General features: G+C 40.5%; 1 protein-coding gene across 1 annotated transcript; it reads right to left on the reverse strand.

Annotated features, from left to right (window-relative positions):
* Positions 1-3,426: 3,426 nt before the first annotated feature.
* LOC147140941 (uncharacterized) lies at positions 3,427-14,631 on the reverse strand. The gene is made up of 13 exons (XM_086043744.1): positions 14,476-14,631; positions 13,301-13,394; positions 12,236-12,445; positions 11,139-11,240; positions 10,426-10,576; positions 9,030-9,313; positions 7,997-8,104; positions 6,435-6,582; positions 6,065-6,366; positions 5,860-5,967; positions 5,012-5,153; positions 4,825-4,932; positions 3,427-4,265 (listed from the first exon to the last, which is right to left on the reverse strand). Exons 2-13 carry the CDS (start codon positions 13,391-13,393, stop codon positions 4,213-4,215), a joined length of 1,809 nt encoding a protein of 602 aa, XP_085899870.1. The 5' UTR covers position 13,394; positions 14,476-14,631; the 3' UTR covers positions 3,427-4,212.
* Between the last annotated feature and the right edge of the window lie 4,511 nt (positions 14,632-19,142).

Consider the following 19,142-nt stretch of genomic DNA (forward strand, 5'->3'; position numbering starts at 1 on the left):
GGGTTTCCAGCTAGGGTTTTCAGTTAGGGTTTCAAACTAGGGTTAGGGTTTCCAGATAGGGTTTCAAACTAGGGTTAGGGTTTCCAGCTAGGGTTTCAAACTAGGGTTAGGGTTTCCAGCTAGGGTTTCCAGCTAGGGTTTCAAACTAGGGTTAGGGTTTCCAGCTAGGGTTTCAAACTAGGGTTAGGGTTTCCAGCTAGGGTTTCAAACTAGGGTTAGGGTTTCCAGCTAGGGTTTCAAACTAGGGTTAGGGTTTCCAGCTAGGGTTTTCAGTTAGGGTTTCAAACTAGGGTTAGGGTTTCCAGCTAGGGTTTCAAACTAGGGTTAGGGTTTCCAGCTAGGGTTTCAAACTAGGGTTAGGGTTTCCAGCTAGGGTTTTCAGTTAGGGTTTCAAACTAGGGTTAGGGTTTCCAGCTAGGGTTTCAAACTAGGGTTAGGGTTTCCAGCTAGGGTTTCAAACTAGAGTTAGGGTTTCCAGCTAGGGTTTCAAACTAGGGTTAGGGTTTCAAACTAGGGTTAGGGTTTCCAGCTAGGGTTTTCAGTTAGGGTTTCCAGCTAGGGTTTCAAATTAGGGTTAGGGTTTCCAGCTAGGGTTAGGGTTTCAAACTAGGGTTAGGGTTTCCAGCTAGCAAAACGATTAACAAAACAGTTTTTTAAAAATTAGAAAATATATATTTAACATCACGCTAACGTGCCACGGCACACTGGTTGAGAATCACTGCCATAAAGGGATCATAATGTGGTGTGAAAAAAAATAAAAATACTTTTTTTTTTTTTTTTTTTTTTCAGGAAATACTGTTGAGTCATTGAAGTCTATATTACGCTCACCTTGTTGTCAAGCTTTGTTGATGTGAGGTCTTAGTTTATCAGTAACTTAAGATTTGGCTCCCTTTGGCGGGGTGCTAATGTAAGTTTAGTCGGACTCTCCAACGGACGGCCGTTTAAAATTAGAGGCGGACCGGCCTACAGACAGGTACTATTTTTTTTTTTTTTCCTGAAAGACGGGCGACTATGCGGGCTTTCGTGTGCCTTGCGCTGAGGAGAGGCTTCCGTCGAGCCACTCTGCCATAAAGCCCCAACTGGTGCCAGGGCTGCAGTGATTGTTGACTTTGTGGAACTTTCTCCCATCTGCTGACTTGCATCTCTGGAGCTCAGCCACAGTGATCTTTGGGTTCTTTAGCCCTCTCACCAAGGCTCTTCTCCCACGATTGCTCAGTTGCTAAGGTCGAGGAAGAGTTGTGGTCGTCTCAAACTTCTTCTTTTTGAGGATTATGAAGGCCACTGTGCTCTTAGGAACCTTCAGTGTTGCAGAAATTCTTTTGTAACCATGGCCAGATCTGTGCCTTGCCACAATTCTCTCTCCGATCACCTTGGACAGTTCCTCGATCCCATGATTATCATTTTCTGACATGCACTCTGAGCTGTAAGGTCTTATGTAGACCTTTCCTAATCCAATAAAGGAGCAGAACCATCTCAAGGAGGATCAAAAGAAATGGCCAGCATGTGAGTTAAATATGAAGGTTGCTGCAAAGGGTCTGAATATTTGTCACCATATATTTCAGTTTTTCTTTTTTCATAAATTTGCAAAAATTTGTACATTTCTGTTTTTTTTTCCTCTCAAGATTGGGTGCTGAGTGTATATTGAGAAATAAAATGAACTTTTTTGATTTTGGCAAATGGCTGCAATAACACAGTGAAACATTTCAAGGTGTGAACATAGCATTGATTGCTGTGTGTGTGGAGTTTGCGTCTTGTAATACTGTATATGCCATGAAAAGGTACCTCGCGCGGGGAGCATGGCCAAAAGTTTCAACACAACCAACTTAATATGACATTGGTGAGTTTACGAGGCTCACTGCATTGAATAAAGTCAAGGCGGACACAGCGCAGTATAAGTGGCATTATTGCCACAGGTAGATTAAAAGATTAGCAGTGACTTTTTTGCCTTTGACAAATGCACAAGATAGTTTGTCTATGCACAAGACATAAAGTTCCTGAGTCGTTTTAATTTAGGAACTCATTGAATAGTTTATTCAAGTGCATGTGACTATTTTGTTCTACTTTGATTATATTCTGAACCATGCAATGCTTAGGTGGCATGTTATTTATTTGACCCTTTTGCATAATTAAGTCTTTTGAGACTGCTGATTATTTTGATCTGTTAAAAACTGTGTTGTTAAAAGCTGGTAAATTTAAGTTTTTCAGTTATCTGTGTGACTGAGTAATTGTATTGTGCCAACAACTGTTTTGTCCTCATGCTTTTGAAAATATACATCGATATTTGTCAAAATTACGGCAATAATATGCCTGTTTTTTTTCCAGATAATATTGCATAATAGCAGACACCATAAATAAATGGAACAATATACAGATATTCCATGTGATCGGAATTTGTATCGGCCGATTTCACTCATGCGTGAGCGGTATCGGTGTCATAAAACCTGATCGGAACATCCCTAGTCTGAATACTTTCCGCACCCACTGTAAATACGTCATTGGGAGAGTATGAGTTCATATCTTCAACAGTCATTGAAATATAAGGTCATGTAAAATGTCAGACTTAGGAAACACCCTGTGCATGCAATATTGGAAACAGAATTGATATTAAAGGGGGAGAAAATATTGACTCTCAAACTGGGTCCGCAGCCCGGGGCGGATCACCATTTCTGAAAACTATTCAATATTGTACACCTTCAGAAACACAATTCTCTTGTATGTCATCAGCAATGACTCAGTTACGATCTGAGCTTTCACACGCCCTCCTTTCTGCCATTTTGGGAATTGCCAGAGTTGCTTTTTCATAACCCCACCAACAAATGGCAATGAAAACATGATCTTCTCAAAGGGAATACAGCATCAGAACTATAAGTCAGCCTTAACCTTAACCGTGAAGGTTTGGCGTTCCATTCTGAGGCGAGGCGGCAGCACCTTGCTGTTGAAGCACTAACTTCATTATTGAATTTAATTGTAGTATGGTGCGTGACTCAAGCATTGTTTAATTGGATTTTTGTGGTTCGTCGTGAGTTATGAAACTTGTCCGCGTTTCCCTCCTATAGGCAATGACGCCGACTCAAATTGTTCCCAATTTTGCATTGAGTATCTGTCCAGTGTGTCGCTGAAATATGGTTCGGATCAAACAAAATCTCAGAGTCTCTGAAGAACCCATGGAAATTGATCAAATGGACCTAAAATGGCTGCTTCAGACCAAAATGGCAGACTTCCGGTGTCTTTGTGGGCATGTCAAAGTTCTGTGGAACACTACTGAATATGTGCTAAGTCTTAAGAACAAAAACTGAATTGCTTGTGAAGGGAAACATTTCCTGTTCTGTGTTGATGGTTCTGCAGAGAGCGTTTTGGGTGTACGGTATTATCTGTCATAAATCAATAATTTCCCACTATTTAAATTAACTCACATCCGAGCAATCCTAGAGTTAATCATAGTTTCAACTTTATTCATTCTGTTTTCGGCATCCATAAATACTTTACATTGCTGTCACATAACAAATGCACAAACACAGACAACAAATAAGTGTGATTAGGGCTGGTTTTCTAACTCAAACAGTTCAAACCCGTCAGACCGGACGTGTCTTAAATGAGTCTTATGAGCTGCTTTCATGGCGACTGTCCCACGCTGCTCCCGTCATACGAGCCGTCGCGGTTCCACGCAAACACAACGACTTACACAGTTGAAGTAGTCAAAATGAATACATATAGACAAATCCAAGCAAAAATGGTATCGGAATACACGGTGCGGTGTTTTCTAGGGCTGTGCAATTATTCGAAATTCAATTACAATTGCTAATATGACACTCCACAATTACAAAATTGGCATAATCTAAAAAAAATGTATATTCATTTATATTCAACGCGCTGTTTTGTTTACATTGTTTAAATAAGGAAATCATACTTGAATTTATACATTTGGACTTTTTTTTTTTAGTATACAACTAATTTTATAAAATTTGTTTGGTCCAAAAGGAACTTATTTACATTTATTTGTCTTGATACATTTTTTTTCCATTCAAGTATTTTCTTGTTTTGCACCCCCAAAAAATGATCGTTTGAATATTCGTGATTTCAAATATTCACCCACTAATCACAAATAATATTTTTTTCATAATCGAGCAGCCCCAGTCTTTTCACAGGCGAGCGCTGTAAATGGTGTCGTGGGAACGATTGGCCTCTTCGTCTGCCGCTTTTCCCCGACTCTTCTTAGCCTCTGAGTGCAACCAGCAGCGTGACGAGGCTCAGCAGGATCAGCATAGCTTCACGGGGAAGAGAATTGACACAGAAACTTTCATTAACTCTCTGCTGCTACTTGAATCTGACAATTGACAGTTGCCTTTCTTTTTGTTGCTAACATTGTTGTCTCAACTTCACTTTACCGAGGTAAGTTACTAAGCCTGATGGAAGGGTGTCCAGGAACCTTACGTGAGAAACTTATGAAGAACCAATTTTTAGCATTCACACCGCGAGAACTGTTGTCTAATATTTTTAGGGGCATGGCCCTCTCTAAAGTTTCAGAAACCCAACCCTGGCGTTCAGACTGCTGTTAAGTTAAGAGGTGTGTTATCAACAATGCTCAAGGTGTGACCCTTGCCAGAGATTCTAGAACTTTATGCAAGGAACCTTTGGAGGACCAGACTGAAACATCTGTCTTACTATAATTCTTGAATGAGGTATTAACCCTGTGTGGAGGGTGATCCTATCAAACGTTTCTAGGTACTCTAGAAAACCATCTACGGGACGCCTCTGCAATGCTCAAAACCCACTGCCATGAAATCCTCCCCCAGCTCAAAACCCCAAAATACAATCTGGGCTTACCGTCACTGCTCCTTGCAGCCCGGGCACCATTCACAACGATGATGGCACCGGTGGGTGAGGTGAGGTTCGCCCTCTGGGTCAGAAGGACATTGAAGGGTCCGAAAACACCTGAAGCATGACGGCAGGGAGGTGAGACCTTCCGAAACGACTCCTTGCTTACTTTTGTTTGAAGCGTGTTCGGACTTACCTCCGGTCAACGTCCCGTTTCCTAGGAGAACATCTGCGAGGGTCCCGTTGGTCTCCCTGGTTTCCACATTGTTTAAATTATAGATGGTGAAGATGCATTCGATGGACCTGTTCCTCACATCGATGGTGACATTGCTGACTCTCTGTGGGCAGAAGGTGGTGTTGGAAGGGTTAAGTACATATCTTTGCATTGTTTGTCTTGTAGCAAAGAGCAGGAACGTCATGATTTTAGTGCCCGGGAGAGGTTTCTGACCCTGCTAAGGGGCGGTCTTCTCGAAAAGCTCAGGATCTTTATGCCTGGCACTTCGAGGACCAATCAAGTTTCCGGGCCGTATAAACTGTTGTCTGACTTGAGTTCTGGAGTAAGTCACTTCACGTGCTGGGGTGATGGTCCTCTCGACAGTTCCGGGAATGCAATGGTGGGGCACTTTTAGAGGACCAATTGTGTGTTTTGACCACAGTAAATTATTTATTGATCCTGCTACTTCCGAGCGGTTTCGAAATCTTACCCTATGAATTTTTAGAAGACAAATTTATTGGGTTAACTTACCAAACCAGCTAGTGGGGTAATTGTCTGTAAAGGTTTGGGAAGCTTGCCCTTGGAACGTTTACAGTAGTTGACAAATCGATTGTTCAGACCACGGGAACTGTTGTTTAACTTGAGCAAACTTACTGTTGGACCTTTTGGAGGATCAATTGTGAGTGTTTGGACAATAGCAACCATTGTTTAATTGAAGTTTGGGCTACCTGCAAACCGTTGGGGTGGGTTCTGGTCATGTTTTAGAGTGGAGGAATGAGAAAGTACGTGGCTATGTGAGGAGATGAGCAGTGATCAAGTGGAAGCCGCACCCTGTTATTTGCAGTTAAACTGCCATCAGTGTTGTTTCTGGTGAAGGTTCTGAGGAAGAGTACCCCAGTGTCAGTGTCGTTTCCACAGGCGAAAATTGAGCTTGTACCCTGTGAACAAATGGAGGGAAAAAAATTCAAATGAACACTTTGGTCTCCTACCGCCTCCCTCTGGTTCTACGCCATCTGAACTTGCAGCGTGCCTCACATTCAATGCATTCGGGGCCAGTCCGAGTGCAATATATCCGCTGGAATATCCGCTTAGTCTGGCCGTCAGGTTGAAAACATTGTTACTGGAAACTGTGACATTGCTTGACACAAACTGACACATGGCGTTGGTCAAGGGGTTGCAGTCGTCTGGCGTCTCCAGACACAGATTGTTGACGCCGCAGCCGTCCCGGGAGATGTTCAAAGCCGCCAAAACCACCGGAATGATGTTGATGTTAGCTGCGGCGTCCGTGATGTCCAAAGGTCCGCTGTTTTCAACTTCGCTAAAGTTACCAATTACACCTGGAGGAAGGAAGCAGAGGTGAGGGAACGTCTTTGTCATGGCCAATGGGTTTGAGCATCTCACTTACCTCCATTTATGGTTCCATTTCCCAGCACGATGGTGTTGCGGGTTCCCGAGATAGCTTGTCTGGGCATGGCAGTGGCATTTATGCCGACGATAGTGAAGTTACATTGGATGGACGTACCACTCAAAACGCCGTTGATATCGACCACTTCCTGTGAAGGTGGAGATACATCAGGCAGACATGTTGAGGAACTGACGACTAGTGAAGGGCAAATGGGGATTTGCAGAGGAACCAAAACAAGCTGTTGATACCAGAAGTGGGGAATTTCAGTCACATGACTTAAGCCATTAATTTTAGGACGTGGAGCTTGCCTGGCTAAAACCTACGAAAGGCTCTCCTTCAAATGAAAAGCTGCTTCACTGTTTATGTCCTATTTATTATGTTTTAGTTCATTTATTCGTCTTGCGTACTGCGTTTCACCGCTAAGGTCGTAGTCAGGTGTGGTGGATGGTTTGAAAACGCATGTCTATGCTGCATTCATTCGAATTGTCATGTTGCATTAGGGTTGCCTTGGTTGTTAAATATTGTCAATGGATGGGTACTGGAGAGCTACATATCGTCGCTGTCCTGTGAAAAACACGTATCTCCAATTTTGGAAACTTTTTTTATTTTTCACTTTAATGCGATGTCTGTAACGCGGAAACATGGTTCATGTAGAGATAAGAAAATGAAAAAAAAAATGGAGGTATTTTTTCACATGACAGAGACGATATGTATGTCTGTCAGGACTGGACATGTTTTATGTTGATTGCCTTTAAAACCTGCTGTTGATTTCAAGTAGCTAACCATAATTAACTTAAAGTTTGTTTTGACAAGTCTTGTCTGTTAACATGATAAATTCTACATTTTCAAGAGAGTGAGCAATTTGTTTTGTGGTTCATGTGCGCGTGTGTGTGCACGCAGGGATGTGTGTGTGTGTGAGTGTGTGTAGTACAAGCAAACCAGGTAACCCACTAGTATGTTACAATGCGGAATCCAGGAACCACTTCCCAATAGGGAATCGAAAATCAATTTAAAATCGATTCGCACAAATTAATCGATTATTCGATTAATCGTAAATCGAGTTGCTTAAATTCATCTAGAAAGTGGCGTCTTCAAATGTTTTTTTCATTTCAGATGCATAGCACATTTTGAATGTGTAGATCAAATTATGCTTTTGCGCAAAACATCATTGCGTGTTGCATTTGTGGATGGCTGCAGAACCACACTAGTGCACAGAGACAAGCATGGTAGCAATTAAAAAAAAAAATCGAATCGAAAATTGGGAACTGAAAATTGAATCGAATCGGGGCTTGAATGTATTGTTACATCCCTACTTCCCAAAGCAAGTACAGTATTATGTAGGAAGCTCCAAAGTTTATCATGAAGTTGACTCGACGTATGACTTGCTTAGCCCAAGTAATGACTTGATTAATTTAGTAGGGACTCAACTTGTTTGATTTTTACCACATTAACTTGGGACTTGCTTGAAACTTGAAGGTAAGACTTGAGACTTGCACATCCGTGATTTATTCCCACCTCTGGTATATTCCAATTTAGTATGGAATGTAAATTGGAAACCTCACCCTGTTGACTTCCGTGAGGGAATTGTCGGTGTTGTTTAGGTCCAGTTGGCGGAATATAAACGAGTTGTTGCTGTTGTTTCTGCCACAGAGATACAGATTGGTGACACCCTGAGGAGACAGAAATAGAAAGGTATCAGTGGTGGGTGGATGTGGGGGTGTCTTGGTTCCTGGTCAGCAGTCTGAAATGGTGGAATGGATGGATGAAATTCTCATTAGTATGTAAACAGTTTAAAAAAAAAAAAGTAACCCTGGATGGGCTTCTTTGTATTTTGGATTCACACCATTTTGAGTTTTCAACAAAGTGTTTCTTGTAATTCCCATAATTTCCCCTGAATGATGGTGTAAAATTTACAATTAAAAAAAAAAAAAAATCCCAAATTTTTGCATCTAGGTAGACTATTGTATTTAGAAGAAAACGATGCAGTTCATTAAATTTTGAGAAAACATTGACACTATTTCTGTTGGGCAGAAACAATTTCTGGTAATTTCCATGAATTCCACTGAAACACGATTTATGGTTCAGAATTAAAAAAAAAAAAAAAAATCCCAAATATTTGCAATCCTTGATGGGATTTTTTTGTTGTTTCAGATTTTAAAAAATTGAGATATGCATTGGGCAACGGCAATATATTCCAGTGAGTCCTTTTAATTGTGATGTAAAGTTGGCACACAAATAAAAATATATTTTTTTCATTCATCTGTTCAGGCTTCTTAGGGTTAGAGATTTTTAGAAGTTTGCATGTTATAAACAAAAATATCAAAAATGCTTTTTTTGTAAATTTGAAGATTTTTTATTAGGCAACAACACCGTTTTCCTGGTTATTTACATACATTTGCCTTAATGACGTAAAGTCCTTTAAACTCCCAGGTTTCCGCAAACCTAGGTGGTCCTTTTTTCGTATTTTGCATGACTAAATTAGGAGATTTCTTTTGGACACCAAAATGCTTGTCTTTCCCATAAACCATTTTGGTTAAACTCCCCAAATCTCAACCCATTTGCTTAAGAACGGTCGACGATCTCAGTGTGCCTCACCTCTGATGTATTCGCTGTGAGTCCCATAGCGATGTATCCGGCGGACTCTCCGGCGAGCTCCACAGAGATGTTGAAGGTTCCGCTGGCGGGATCGGTGGTGTCCAGTGACGTGAACAGACACCCATCATCGGTCCCAGGGTTGCAGTCGCTGGGCGACTCGATGCACAGTTTGGTGTTCCCACAGCCGCCCCGATTGATGGTCAGGACAGGGGAGATGGTGCCTTGAGGGTTGGTAAGGTTCACGCGCTCGCTGGTCAGAATGGCCGTGAAGTTCTCGGTCAGGCCTGGAAAGGGCAGAACCACGTGTGCTTTAGTCAACTTCCAGACACGAATCCCTCGTCTTATCATACTACTAACCTCTCACACTTGCATTCGTACCCTTTAGTTGATTTTAGTGGAACTTTAGTTGGCCCGACCTGGTGCAGGTCTGGTCAATCAAGTGCTAGCGCAGCAATTTTAAGAATGTGGAAATTGCGGTGGCAGTATACACCCGATAAGTCGTATGGTTTCTGCTTGATGATGATGTAAAGTTAATCATCTTTGAAAATCACAGAATTGATGAAGCCTCAATGGAGGTTTCTCTGTTTCGGATTCACAGAATCTCGATATTTCTATTGGGCAGCAATAAAATGGTGACTTGGTAACTGCCGTAAATTCCCCGTATTGATTCTGTAAAGTTCATCATTTTAAGAATGATCAGAATTTGGAAACCCGAAGCTTTTTTTGCGGAATACATGTACGAATCATCAAAAATTGGCCATGCGTGATTATTATTGGATGGCAGGCACATTCTGGGTAGTTGACATAAACTCCCTTGAGTGATGGACTTCACAATCTACCATAGCTGGGCTTTTTTTGTTGATCACAACAATTTGCAATTTTGAGAGATCGGATTTCTATTGGGCAGTGGCATATTCTCAGAAATTCCTCTCATTGATGTTGGAAAATTCTCCATCTTGGAAACTCACGGAACCTTGGCAACCGTAAAATGGTGTTATTTGCGCATAAGATTCACAAAATGTGTTAACAACATTATTTCTATTGGGTGGTAATGATACTTCCCATGAATAAAATCCCTCTCAATAATGAGGGAGTGTTGAAAATTTGAAAAACCTCACAGAATTTGGCAACCGTAGAACAGGCTTCTTAAGGCTTAAGATTCACAAAATGTGGAACGATATGATTTCTATTGGGCAGCAAAGACATATTCCCTGTTATTCTTCTAACTTTCCCTCGATGGTAATAAAATTCACAGGCGCGCACCAAATCAACCGGTCTGAGACCTGCTGCGAGGCGTGGTCCGGGTTGTAACATTGTTTATGAACCCGTTTGTCGAACTACAGGTGTGAAAGCAGCCATTAAAAAAAAAACAAAAAAACGAAGGCGCGTCACTTACTGGTGTTATCTTTGACCGTTCCGTCTCCCAAGACCACAACGCCCGTGGTACCGTCCCTCATCTCACCCTTCATACTTGTATTCACATTTGGAATGACAAATTCACATTGGATGAGAGTCTGGTTCAGTCTGTAGCGGATCTGAGACGTGTTCTGAGGGTGTGGTAAGGGAAGAAGAAAGAAAGGGTTAGGTATGAACTCCCTCACAAAAGAGAGAAAAAAATAATCCTTCTGTTTGTTGTTCATGTACACCGGACAAACCGCCCTGAGGCCTCTATTGCAACGTAACTTGGGTGAAGTTGTCGGGCTAGGCTGTTTTACTGCTGTGCTTCTCAAACTAGATATGTTACCGTATTGAATATGATATTACTGTTGTATCATTATGATGAAAACCTGATGTGCTAGAGAAAAAAAACAAGGGCAGATTCGGAATCAGGGCAAAAAATACATTGAGGAAAGTTTCTTTGCATCCCTGCTTAAAAACTGTAGTGAACATTTGTTGACAAATGGCATTCAAGCAGTTTGGTCTCGGCTTTACTGAAAAAGTTCCCGTCTTGCTGCCAAGTTTGGCTGGAGTTGACACAGGAACAGGTTTTACGAAAGGGAAGACTGACTAATCGCATACAAAGTCGTCACATGAGCTCAACATTGTTTGATCACAAGATGTTTTAGGACAGCCAGTTTCGTGGCAAGAAAGGAAGGAAGGAAGGCTTACCCTTTCGTTTGGCGTCAGAGTACCATTTGACATTCTCTCCACAGTTTCGAAGAAAAATGTCCCATTTTCGTCCATTCCGCACACAAACAGCTGGGTGACACTCTGTGTGGTGACAAATACTGAAGAGTTTATTCATGCTCACACAAACCCTGATCTAAATCACACATTCACTCTAAAAACACTTGGGTCAAAAATAAAACTATCGTTTTGTAAAATTGGGTGGATTTATGCAAAATAACCCAGAAAGTTGGGTCAGATTGACCCAAGTAGTGGATCTGTCCATTTTTTTAGAGGGTTCCTTACAATTCTCATAAATTGCCTTTACTGGTAATGAAAAGTTCATAATTTGGAAAATTCCCTGACTTTGGCAACACTAGGCAAGCTGTTTTTGTGGGTTCCGATAAAAATATACAACTCCCAAGTGAGATTTCGATTCGGCGGTGACAACATACTGTACTTGTACTTCCCATAAATGACATGGAATCATACGTTCACAAAAATTGCCGCCATTTTTGGACTTCTTTGTATTTAGGCTTCCCAAAATGTGGAGCTAAGTCATTTCTATTTGGCGCTGACAATATTCTCCCAACGTTTCCCATCAATTCCCCTTAGTGAGGGTGAAAAGTTCTGAATTTTTTAAAATTCCTTGAATTTAGCAACACTAGACAGGCTTACATACACAAAATGTTTAGATGTGTCATTTCCATAGAACCGGTGACAATATTCTCATTAGGACGAGAAATGTTCTCGGCCTAATGAGAAACTTTCTTTTTCTAGTGAGTAACATATTTGAATGTTTTTGTTTTTTTTACCCCTGCGTCACTTGAGGGGCTCAGTAATTGGCAACATTAGGCAAACTTTGTTGTAGTTCAGTTTCTTACAATGTGGAGATTTCTAACGGTCGGTCGAAATATACTCTTGCTAATTCCCATCAATTGAAAGTTAAGTAGTTATTTGTATATATTTTCAACTTTAGATGGACGGACTTCTTTTGGATTTAGAATGAAACTTATGTGATTTCTACTGGGCTGCATCAAAATATTCTTGGCGATTTCATTTGGCAAGGAAATTGTCTCATGTTCCTTGTCGCCGCTCACCGTCGTAAAATCCTGCGTGAGTCCGAAGGCGATTAAATCCGAGGAGTTTCCGCTGAGACCGACGGACAGGTTGAAGCCGTTGGGGGACATGGGCGCGTCTGCGTTCAAGGACGCAAACAGACAGCTAGTGTTGTTGTCCGCAGGGTTGCAGTCGTCAGGCATCTCCAGGCACAGATTGGTGGTACCGCAGCCTTCCCGCGTCACGTTTGCCTGGACAAGATCATGCAAAGGTTCGCCTTTAATGATTGGCTGCAAGCAATTTGGAAAGCTTGGTAGAAAAAAAAAAAAAAACACGAAAAATGACTATTTTAGAGTCTTGGACCACTTCTTTCTGTAAATTCCACGTCAACAGCGCGACTGTATGAAATGCGCTTTATAAAGTTGTATTGTATTGTAAGCATCAAAGACTATTAGTCTTCAATAAAGCGATAACGTAGCTGTTTCTGTAAGCAGCAATGACAATTTAAATATTCAGTTCTGTTCAGAAATATTTATGTGAGTAACATAAAACATGTGAGCATAACGTGGGCCTCATCACATCTAAGAAATTAGTTAGGTGGCCCTGACATGCATGATTTTGTTAACATCAAAGCCATTTTAAGTCTTTGGTGACCCTTGGAAACATTGAAAAGCATTTACCAGTTCAGTGACCCTGACTTTTTTTTTTTTTTTTTTTTTTAAACATCCAAGACAATTTGAATCCTGTGAAACTAATATGCATGTTTAATTAAGCGTCAAAGACAATTATTCTCACAAAGTTGTCATAGATAAACCTAACATCAACGCAAGTCTTTAACGACGCCGATGTGTGCTAAGTTTAATTTTGTTTTAATCATTGTCATTGTGTCAAGTCATTATGTGTTTTTGGTTGCAACCAGGGCAATTTTGGGGTTTTAATGAACCAAACAAACCTGTTTTTGTAAGATTTATGGAAAATCAGTCTTCCACGTAACTACCTTAGGGGTTGTTTGTAAAAATGAAAGAAAATGTCCTTCAGTGATGATAAATATACGTTATTTGTAAACATCAAAAGCAAACCGAGTCAAGGACAGGAAGGAAACAAACCGTGATGCTGTTGTCGAAAGTCAAATGTTCTGTTCCCTGCACGGCCGCCAGAAAAGCCGATATGGCCCCGATCAGGAGGAGTCCTCGATGCATTCTAAACAGACAAATGAGAAAAAGAACATTATATTTTTAGCATGTCAATATTTGCTAAAAAAGAAAAAATATTTTCCCTCAGTAAATAATACATGAATTATGCTCATCTCATTCGTTTATGACTCAGTCTAAAATTTGCATCGGCTGAGGCCGATTAGCTTATTGCTGTATTTCGGACAAAAGTACATCAATTTTTCTATATCTCATATTGTTTGCCTTTAATCGTGATGTAAAGTTCCCAATTGAAAAAAATAATTCAGATTTTTGCATTCCTGAATGGGCTTCTATGTATTTCAGATTCAAAAATTTCGGCGATTTCTATTGGGCGGTGACAAATATATTCCTGGTGATTTCCATAAATTCCTCTTCATCATGATGTGACGTTCACAACTTAAATAAATAAATCACCCAAATTCAGCAATTCCTTAATTGTGATTTAAAATGTACAATTTAAAAAGATATCCCTGAACTTTGCAAAGTGAGGCAGTGACAGTATATTCCTGAAGATTCCCCTCAATCATGATGTAAAATTCACACACACAAAAAAAAAAAAACACCTACATTTTGCAATTTGAGGCAGACTTCTTGATGTTTTAGATCGAGGTTCGCAAGTCAGAAAATTTTGAAACATCTTACTTCTATTCAGCGGAAACAGTATTCCTGACAATTCCCCTTAATCATACTGTAAAGTTCACAATTTAAAAAAAAATCTCCACGCATACCAACTAGAGGCGGACTTCTTTATGTTTCAAATAACAGTACACAATTACATTCTACATTTTGGAGATATGTGATTTCTAGGGTTGCCACAATATGTTTCTTGTAATTACCATTTAAGGTCTTTAACCATGTTGTAAAGCTCACTCTTTTTTTTTTTTAATTCCCACAATTTTACGTGCCTTAGGCCAAATCTTTTTGTATTTCAGATAAAAGTCCACGATTTATACAATTTTAAGTTACCGGTACTTCATTTTGTATATCTGCATCCAAGATATATTTCCAGAATATCAATATTTGTTTAAATAACATTTCCTTAAGTAAACGATACAGTGTGGTCTAAATCTGAATTTGCTGAGGCTTACCTGAGTCTAGTTTGAAATGAAGTCGTCTTAAATGCGTCCTTTTACCTTTTCCTTCTAGTGGGCGAATGAGTGTGTGAAGCAAGAGCGCTCCTTAAATATGCCCACACACCGCCGATGATGCTGCACTAAGGTGTGGCAGCTGGAAGAAACACACCTGCCTGTAAGCTGCTCTTTCATTCCCTCAACATGCCACAATGCAAAACAGCCCTTGAGAAATGACGCAAAAGCCCCCCCCCCCCCCCCCTGCAGTCACGCTTACTTCTGGAAAGTTCACGTGTGCTTGTATCAATGTAAAGGAAATGGATGCTAATAAAACAAAAAACACTCACAAATTGACTCGGTATTGGAGGGAAAGGGTGTATCGGGAGATTTAATGACTACATGTGGGTGTTTTGCCCACTTAGCCATATTTTCTAATTAATGATAATTACCATACCCATTTTTTTCCCCAACACCGTTATTATTAGATAATTATTGTTTGAAAAACTAATCCTCAATTACATCAAACTAGGTCAAGTGTCAGGAACATAGAGACACCTGGGTGAACATGACAACATTTCAATTCCATCCCCGAACCCTAATTCAAACCCTCAACAAATTTTATTTACATAGCACTTTAAAAACAACCGCTGCTGAAATAACATGTTGTACCGTAACCCCGCCTCCATCCTGGCGGTTACGTTCCAGACTACTCACGCAAGGTGAAACCCGCAATACAGAAATACTCTATTAAATACTCCTTGGGCATGTTCATATAACATTTATGGCACTTTTTTAAAGCAGACTTTTAAAATAATACAAGCACATTAAAAAATAAAAATAAAACACTTAGAGAGAGTAACAGATAAGATACAAGATACTCATATAATACTCATGCCTAAAGATGTACATTATAAAATGCAGAGCTGGGCATCGCCTAACCGCCACCGCGTTCCGTCCTGCATATTTAATCGACCACGTGGTCCCGGTCCATCCCTCGTCTGTGACAACCAATCGGCGTCGAGAATGTAATCTTCACGTCACAGGCAGGCGCCGCACGAGCAGACGCCGCCAAACAAAGAAAAAATATCAAACAAAAACAACAGACACACATAAGCAGTGAAATAAAAAGAATATGTCATTGCGTCTGCAAGGTATACAACACTGTTTTATTTTTTTATTTTTTTCCTTAATCGGCCGCGTGTCAGGAGTGCGGCACCTGCGTGTGATGTGGTACGGGTTAAGGCCGTTCTTGACGTCGTTTGGCTGACTTGGACCGATTGGGACCACGTGGGTCGATTAAATATTCAGACGGGAAATAGGCGGTGCCCAGCTCTGATAAAATGAGCATACAGCCGAATGTTTTTGTAAATGTAAAAATCAGGACTGAATAGGATTTAACATTCAGTAATGTTCAGCAAAAACTAGGCTGATCTTGAAATAGGCTTACTTCCCGTTTTCACTCTTCTTCTTTCAAATTTACACAATGTTAAACAAAATAGTGTGGTGCCACATAGTGGCCGACAGTGGAATTACACTCAAAATAAACGGCAACAGAACGATATACTGTGCTTATAAGTGGCCCCCAAAAAATATCCGTGAAATAGTGGGACCGTGAACCCAGATCTCGCGATGGAGGGGGATTAATGTACATAAATACAAACTGAACATGACAGAATTGAACATAACACAATTTAGAAACAAAAACAGAGCTAAAAGAGTAAAAATCAATGATATGCTAAAACAAAGGCTGAATCCCAAGCTGTGTTAAAGCCAAAGAAGAAAAATGAAAAAATTGAAAATGGATAGTGTGGGGAGTTTTAATCCCAACCGAAATCTTTTTTGGTAGATTTTTGGTACCTTAACTGAGGCAAACCTGATTGACGTTTACATAATGATTCCTTGCTAAGGCATGGTGTGCTATTAGCCGCTAAGCTGTCACAAGTTCATCGACTTTTTGACATATTAAGTCAACGTTGGGAATAGTTTATGCCATCAAGGCAGTTGATGTTGCCAAGTGAGAAATACCAGCTGTCACTCAGGACATAGCATCCGACAAGCTTGATCGCAGGGTGCGGTGACTCAGGTGCAAAAAACCCAACAATGCCAACTCTTGTGTGGCCAGGCCATCCTGCATTCCTCTGACGTTAACCGAAAAGGAAGTTGATGTGCAAGTCGGTCGGGCGCGTAATAACAATTTTTTTTTTTTTTTTACTGTCCTTTTTGGCCATATTTTCCAAACGTGGAAGAAATTAGTGCGTCATGTCAAAAATTGAGTCATGGAATTCAATGTGAGCTCACCCAGAAAAAAGAAAAAACAAACAGCTGAAATCAGCTGACTGAGGGTGAGAATGGGGGACAACCATGGGCCAGGGCTGTCCAAATCCGGTCCTCGAGGGCCCCTACCCAGCTTGTTGCAGGAGGGCGACATCTAAAACAGGGTTGAAAGGGACCCTCGAGGACCGGCGTTGGACAGCCCTGCCCTGGGATAATGGCCTGTCAATCATACAACTGGCACACACATACACAAGCATGCACACTCACTAATAGACTTCAATTCAAAACAATTTGCCTTCCACCAAATGTGAGCATTTGTCATCACCAGACATTTTTTCGTCTTTAATGAACCTAAAATGCACAATTTTGTCAATATTGATGACAATGTAGAATCTCTAACGGCACTAACGTGCATGTTTTGGCAAACATCAAAGACACACAACTAATTTTTAAAGCCTGCAATGAACTCAACATGTGTGTTACAAAGGCAATCTATTCTTCAATTGAACAGGTTTTTGTTACCATCAAAGACACATTTTCATTGAACCTATACAGAAAACATCAAAGATGATTTTGAGCCTTCAGAGAACTTAGCGTGTTTGTGTAAACATCAAAGAACAATTCCGTCCTCACTCAACCGAAACATAAAAGACAATTCCATATTTCTGTAAACATCAAAGACCATTTACGTGTTTCAACGGACCTATCATATGCATGCCTTACCTGGATTATTAAATGTTAAACGAATACATAAAAAAATTAATTGTATTTCTGTATACATTAAAGACAGTTTTGAGCTAATGTGTGTTTTTCAAACATCAGTGACAATTTACCGTCTTCAATGTACCTGACATGTTTTTTTTTTTAAACATCTAAGACAAGTTTGTCTTCACTGAAGCTAAAATATGTGTTTTGTGAACAGGAAAGACAAGTCGGTCTTCAGTGACCTAACATGCTTTTGTAAGCAGCAAAGACAATTTTCTTTACGGACCAAATGTATGTTTGCCTTATGTCAAAATCCAAGACCACAAATTTGCACCACATTATTAAAGATGAACATGTTGGACTCTGGTGTGAGCACAGCATGTGAAATTTTATACAGTACATACGGTAGTTTTAGGCAACAAGAAAAACTTGATCCGAACAATAACAATGCATTATTGTGCGCTGTGTCTAGTTGTGCACGTCACCAGCATGCTGTGCCGTGAGATGAAGTCTGATAAAGAAACATTTTTGGATGCTGAGCGAAGTTTGCGCGAAATGATGCATACCTGACAGATGACATTTCAGGAGTTTCAGGTTTTTGAAATCTTTTATATAGAAATGCATGATTACAAAATATCATGCCCAACAGCATGCCTCTGCAACACTCACTGAAAGGAAATGTGCACCCATTTAGTTTCATTTGAAAAAAACGTTATCAGTTCAAAGCGCCTTCTGTTTAATTACACACAAATTGAAAAAATATAATTGGTATTTCAGTATGCTGTATATATCTAAATGAAGTGAAATAAATTAAAGACGCGCAACTTAAATATATAACCAAACAACAAAAATGTGCAGTGGAACCCGAGTTGAATCGGGAAAATCGGTTTTGATTTTTAACAAATGTGAATGTATCGAATCGAACCAAAGCAAATTCTTATCCTATTTGGCTGGCAGGACTTTTTCTGTTAACCTATGTTCTTTGGAGTGCTGCTCTGCCCCTCTGTCTTTTGGTGTTCCACAGGGTTCTATTTTGGGGCCCTTGATGTTCTCTGACTGTCAAATCTATGTACCGCTGAGAAAAAAAGACGCCTTCTCCTTCTTCCACTTCAGTCCTGCCTAGAGGACATCAAAGCCTGGATGTCACTAAATTTCTTAAATTTCAACGAAAAGAAAACAGAAGTTATGGTGTTCGGTCCCAGTGGCTCGTCTACATCCCACCCTGTTGACCGTGGCCCCCTGTCTCCCTGTCTTCATATCTAAAGCCAACAGTCTTAAACTTGGGTTTTAAAATGGACAGTGATCTTAAATTGGACCAGCAAATCAGCGCTGTTGTGAAGTCCAGCTTCTTTCACCTTGGACAGCTGGCTAAGGTAAAGCCCCTTCTTTCCCATCAGCACTTAGAAACAGTCAGTCCCTGCCTTTGTTACATCTCGGCTAGATTACTGTAATGCACTTTATTTCGGAGTCGGCCAGTCCTCCCTCAAACATCTCCAGTTGGTCCAAAACGCTGCTGCTCGCCTCCTAACTGGAGCTCGGAAGATGGAGCACATAACACCAATTCTGGCCTCCCTTCACTGGCTCCCAGTGCATTTTAGGGTTCAATTTAGGATTCTCCTATTTGTCTATAAATCATTAAATGGCCTCGCCCCGGCATACCTCTCTGAGCTCCTTCACTCCTACGCATATTCCCGCAGCCTCAGGTC

The sequence above is a fragment of the Filicampus tigris genome, chromosome 10 (genome assembly GCF_054856515.1).
Source record: "Filicampus tigris isolate MCC_2025a chromosome 10, RoL_Ftig_1.0, whole genome shotgun sequence".
NCBI classification, from domain to species: Eukaryota; Metazoa; Chordata; class Actinopteri; order Syngnathiformes; family Syngnathidae; genus Filicampus; species Filicampus tigris.

Bases quoted from the DNA above. Each gene is read 5' to 3' on its own strand.
- LOC147140941 (XM_086043744.1), bottom strand. From the start codon at position 13,393: ATGCATCGAGGACTCCTCCTGATCGGGGCCATATCGGCTTTTCTGGCG. The intron at 10,577-11,138 runs GTAAGCCTTCCT...CCACACCCTCAG, and splicing joins CTCTGACGCCAAACGAAAGG to AACACGTCTCAGATCCGCTA. The intron at 4,933-5,011 runs GTAAGTCCGAAC...GTCATGCTTCAG, and splicing joins AAACGGGACGTTGACCGGAG to GTGTTTTCGGACCCTTCAAT.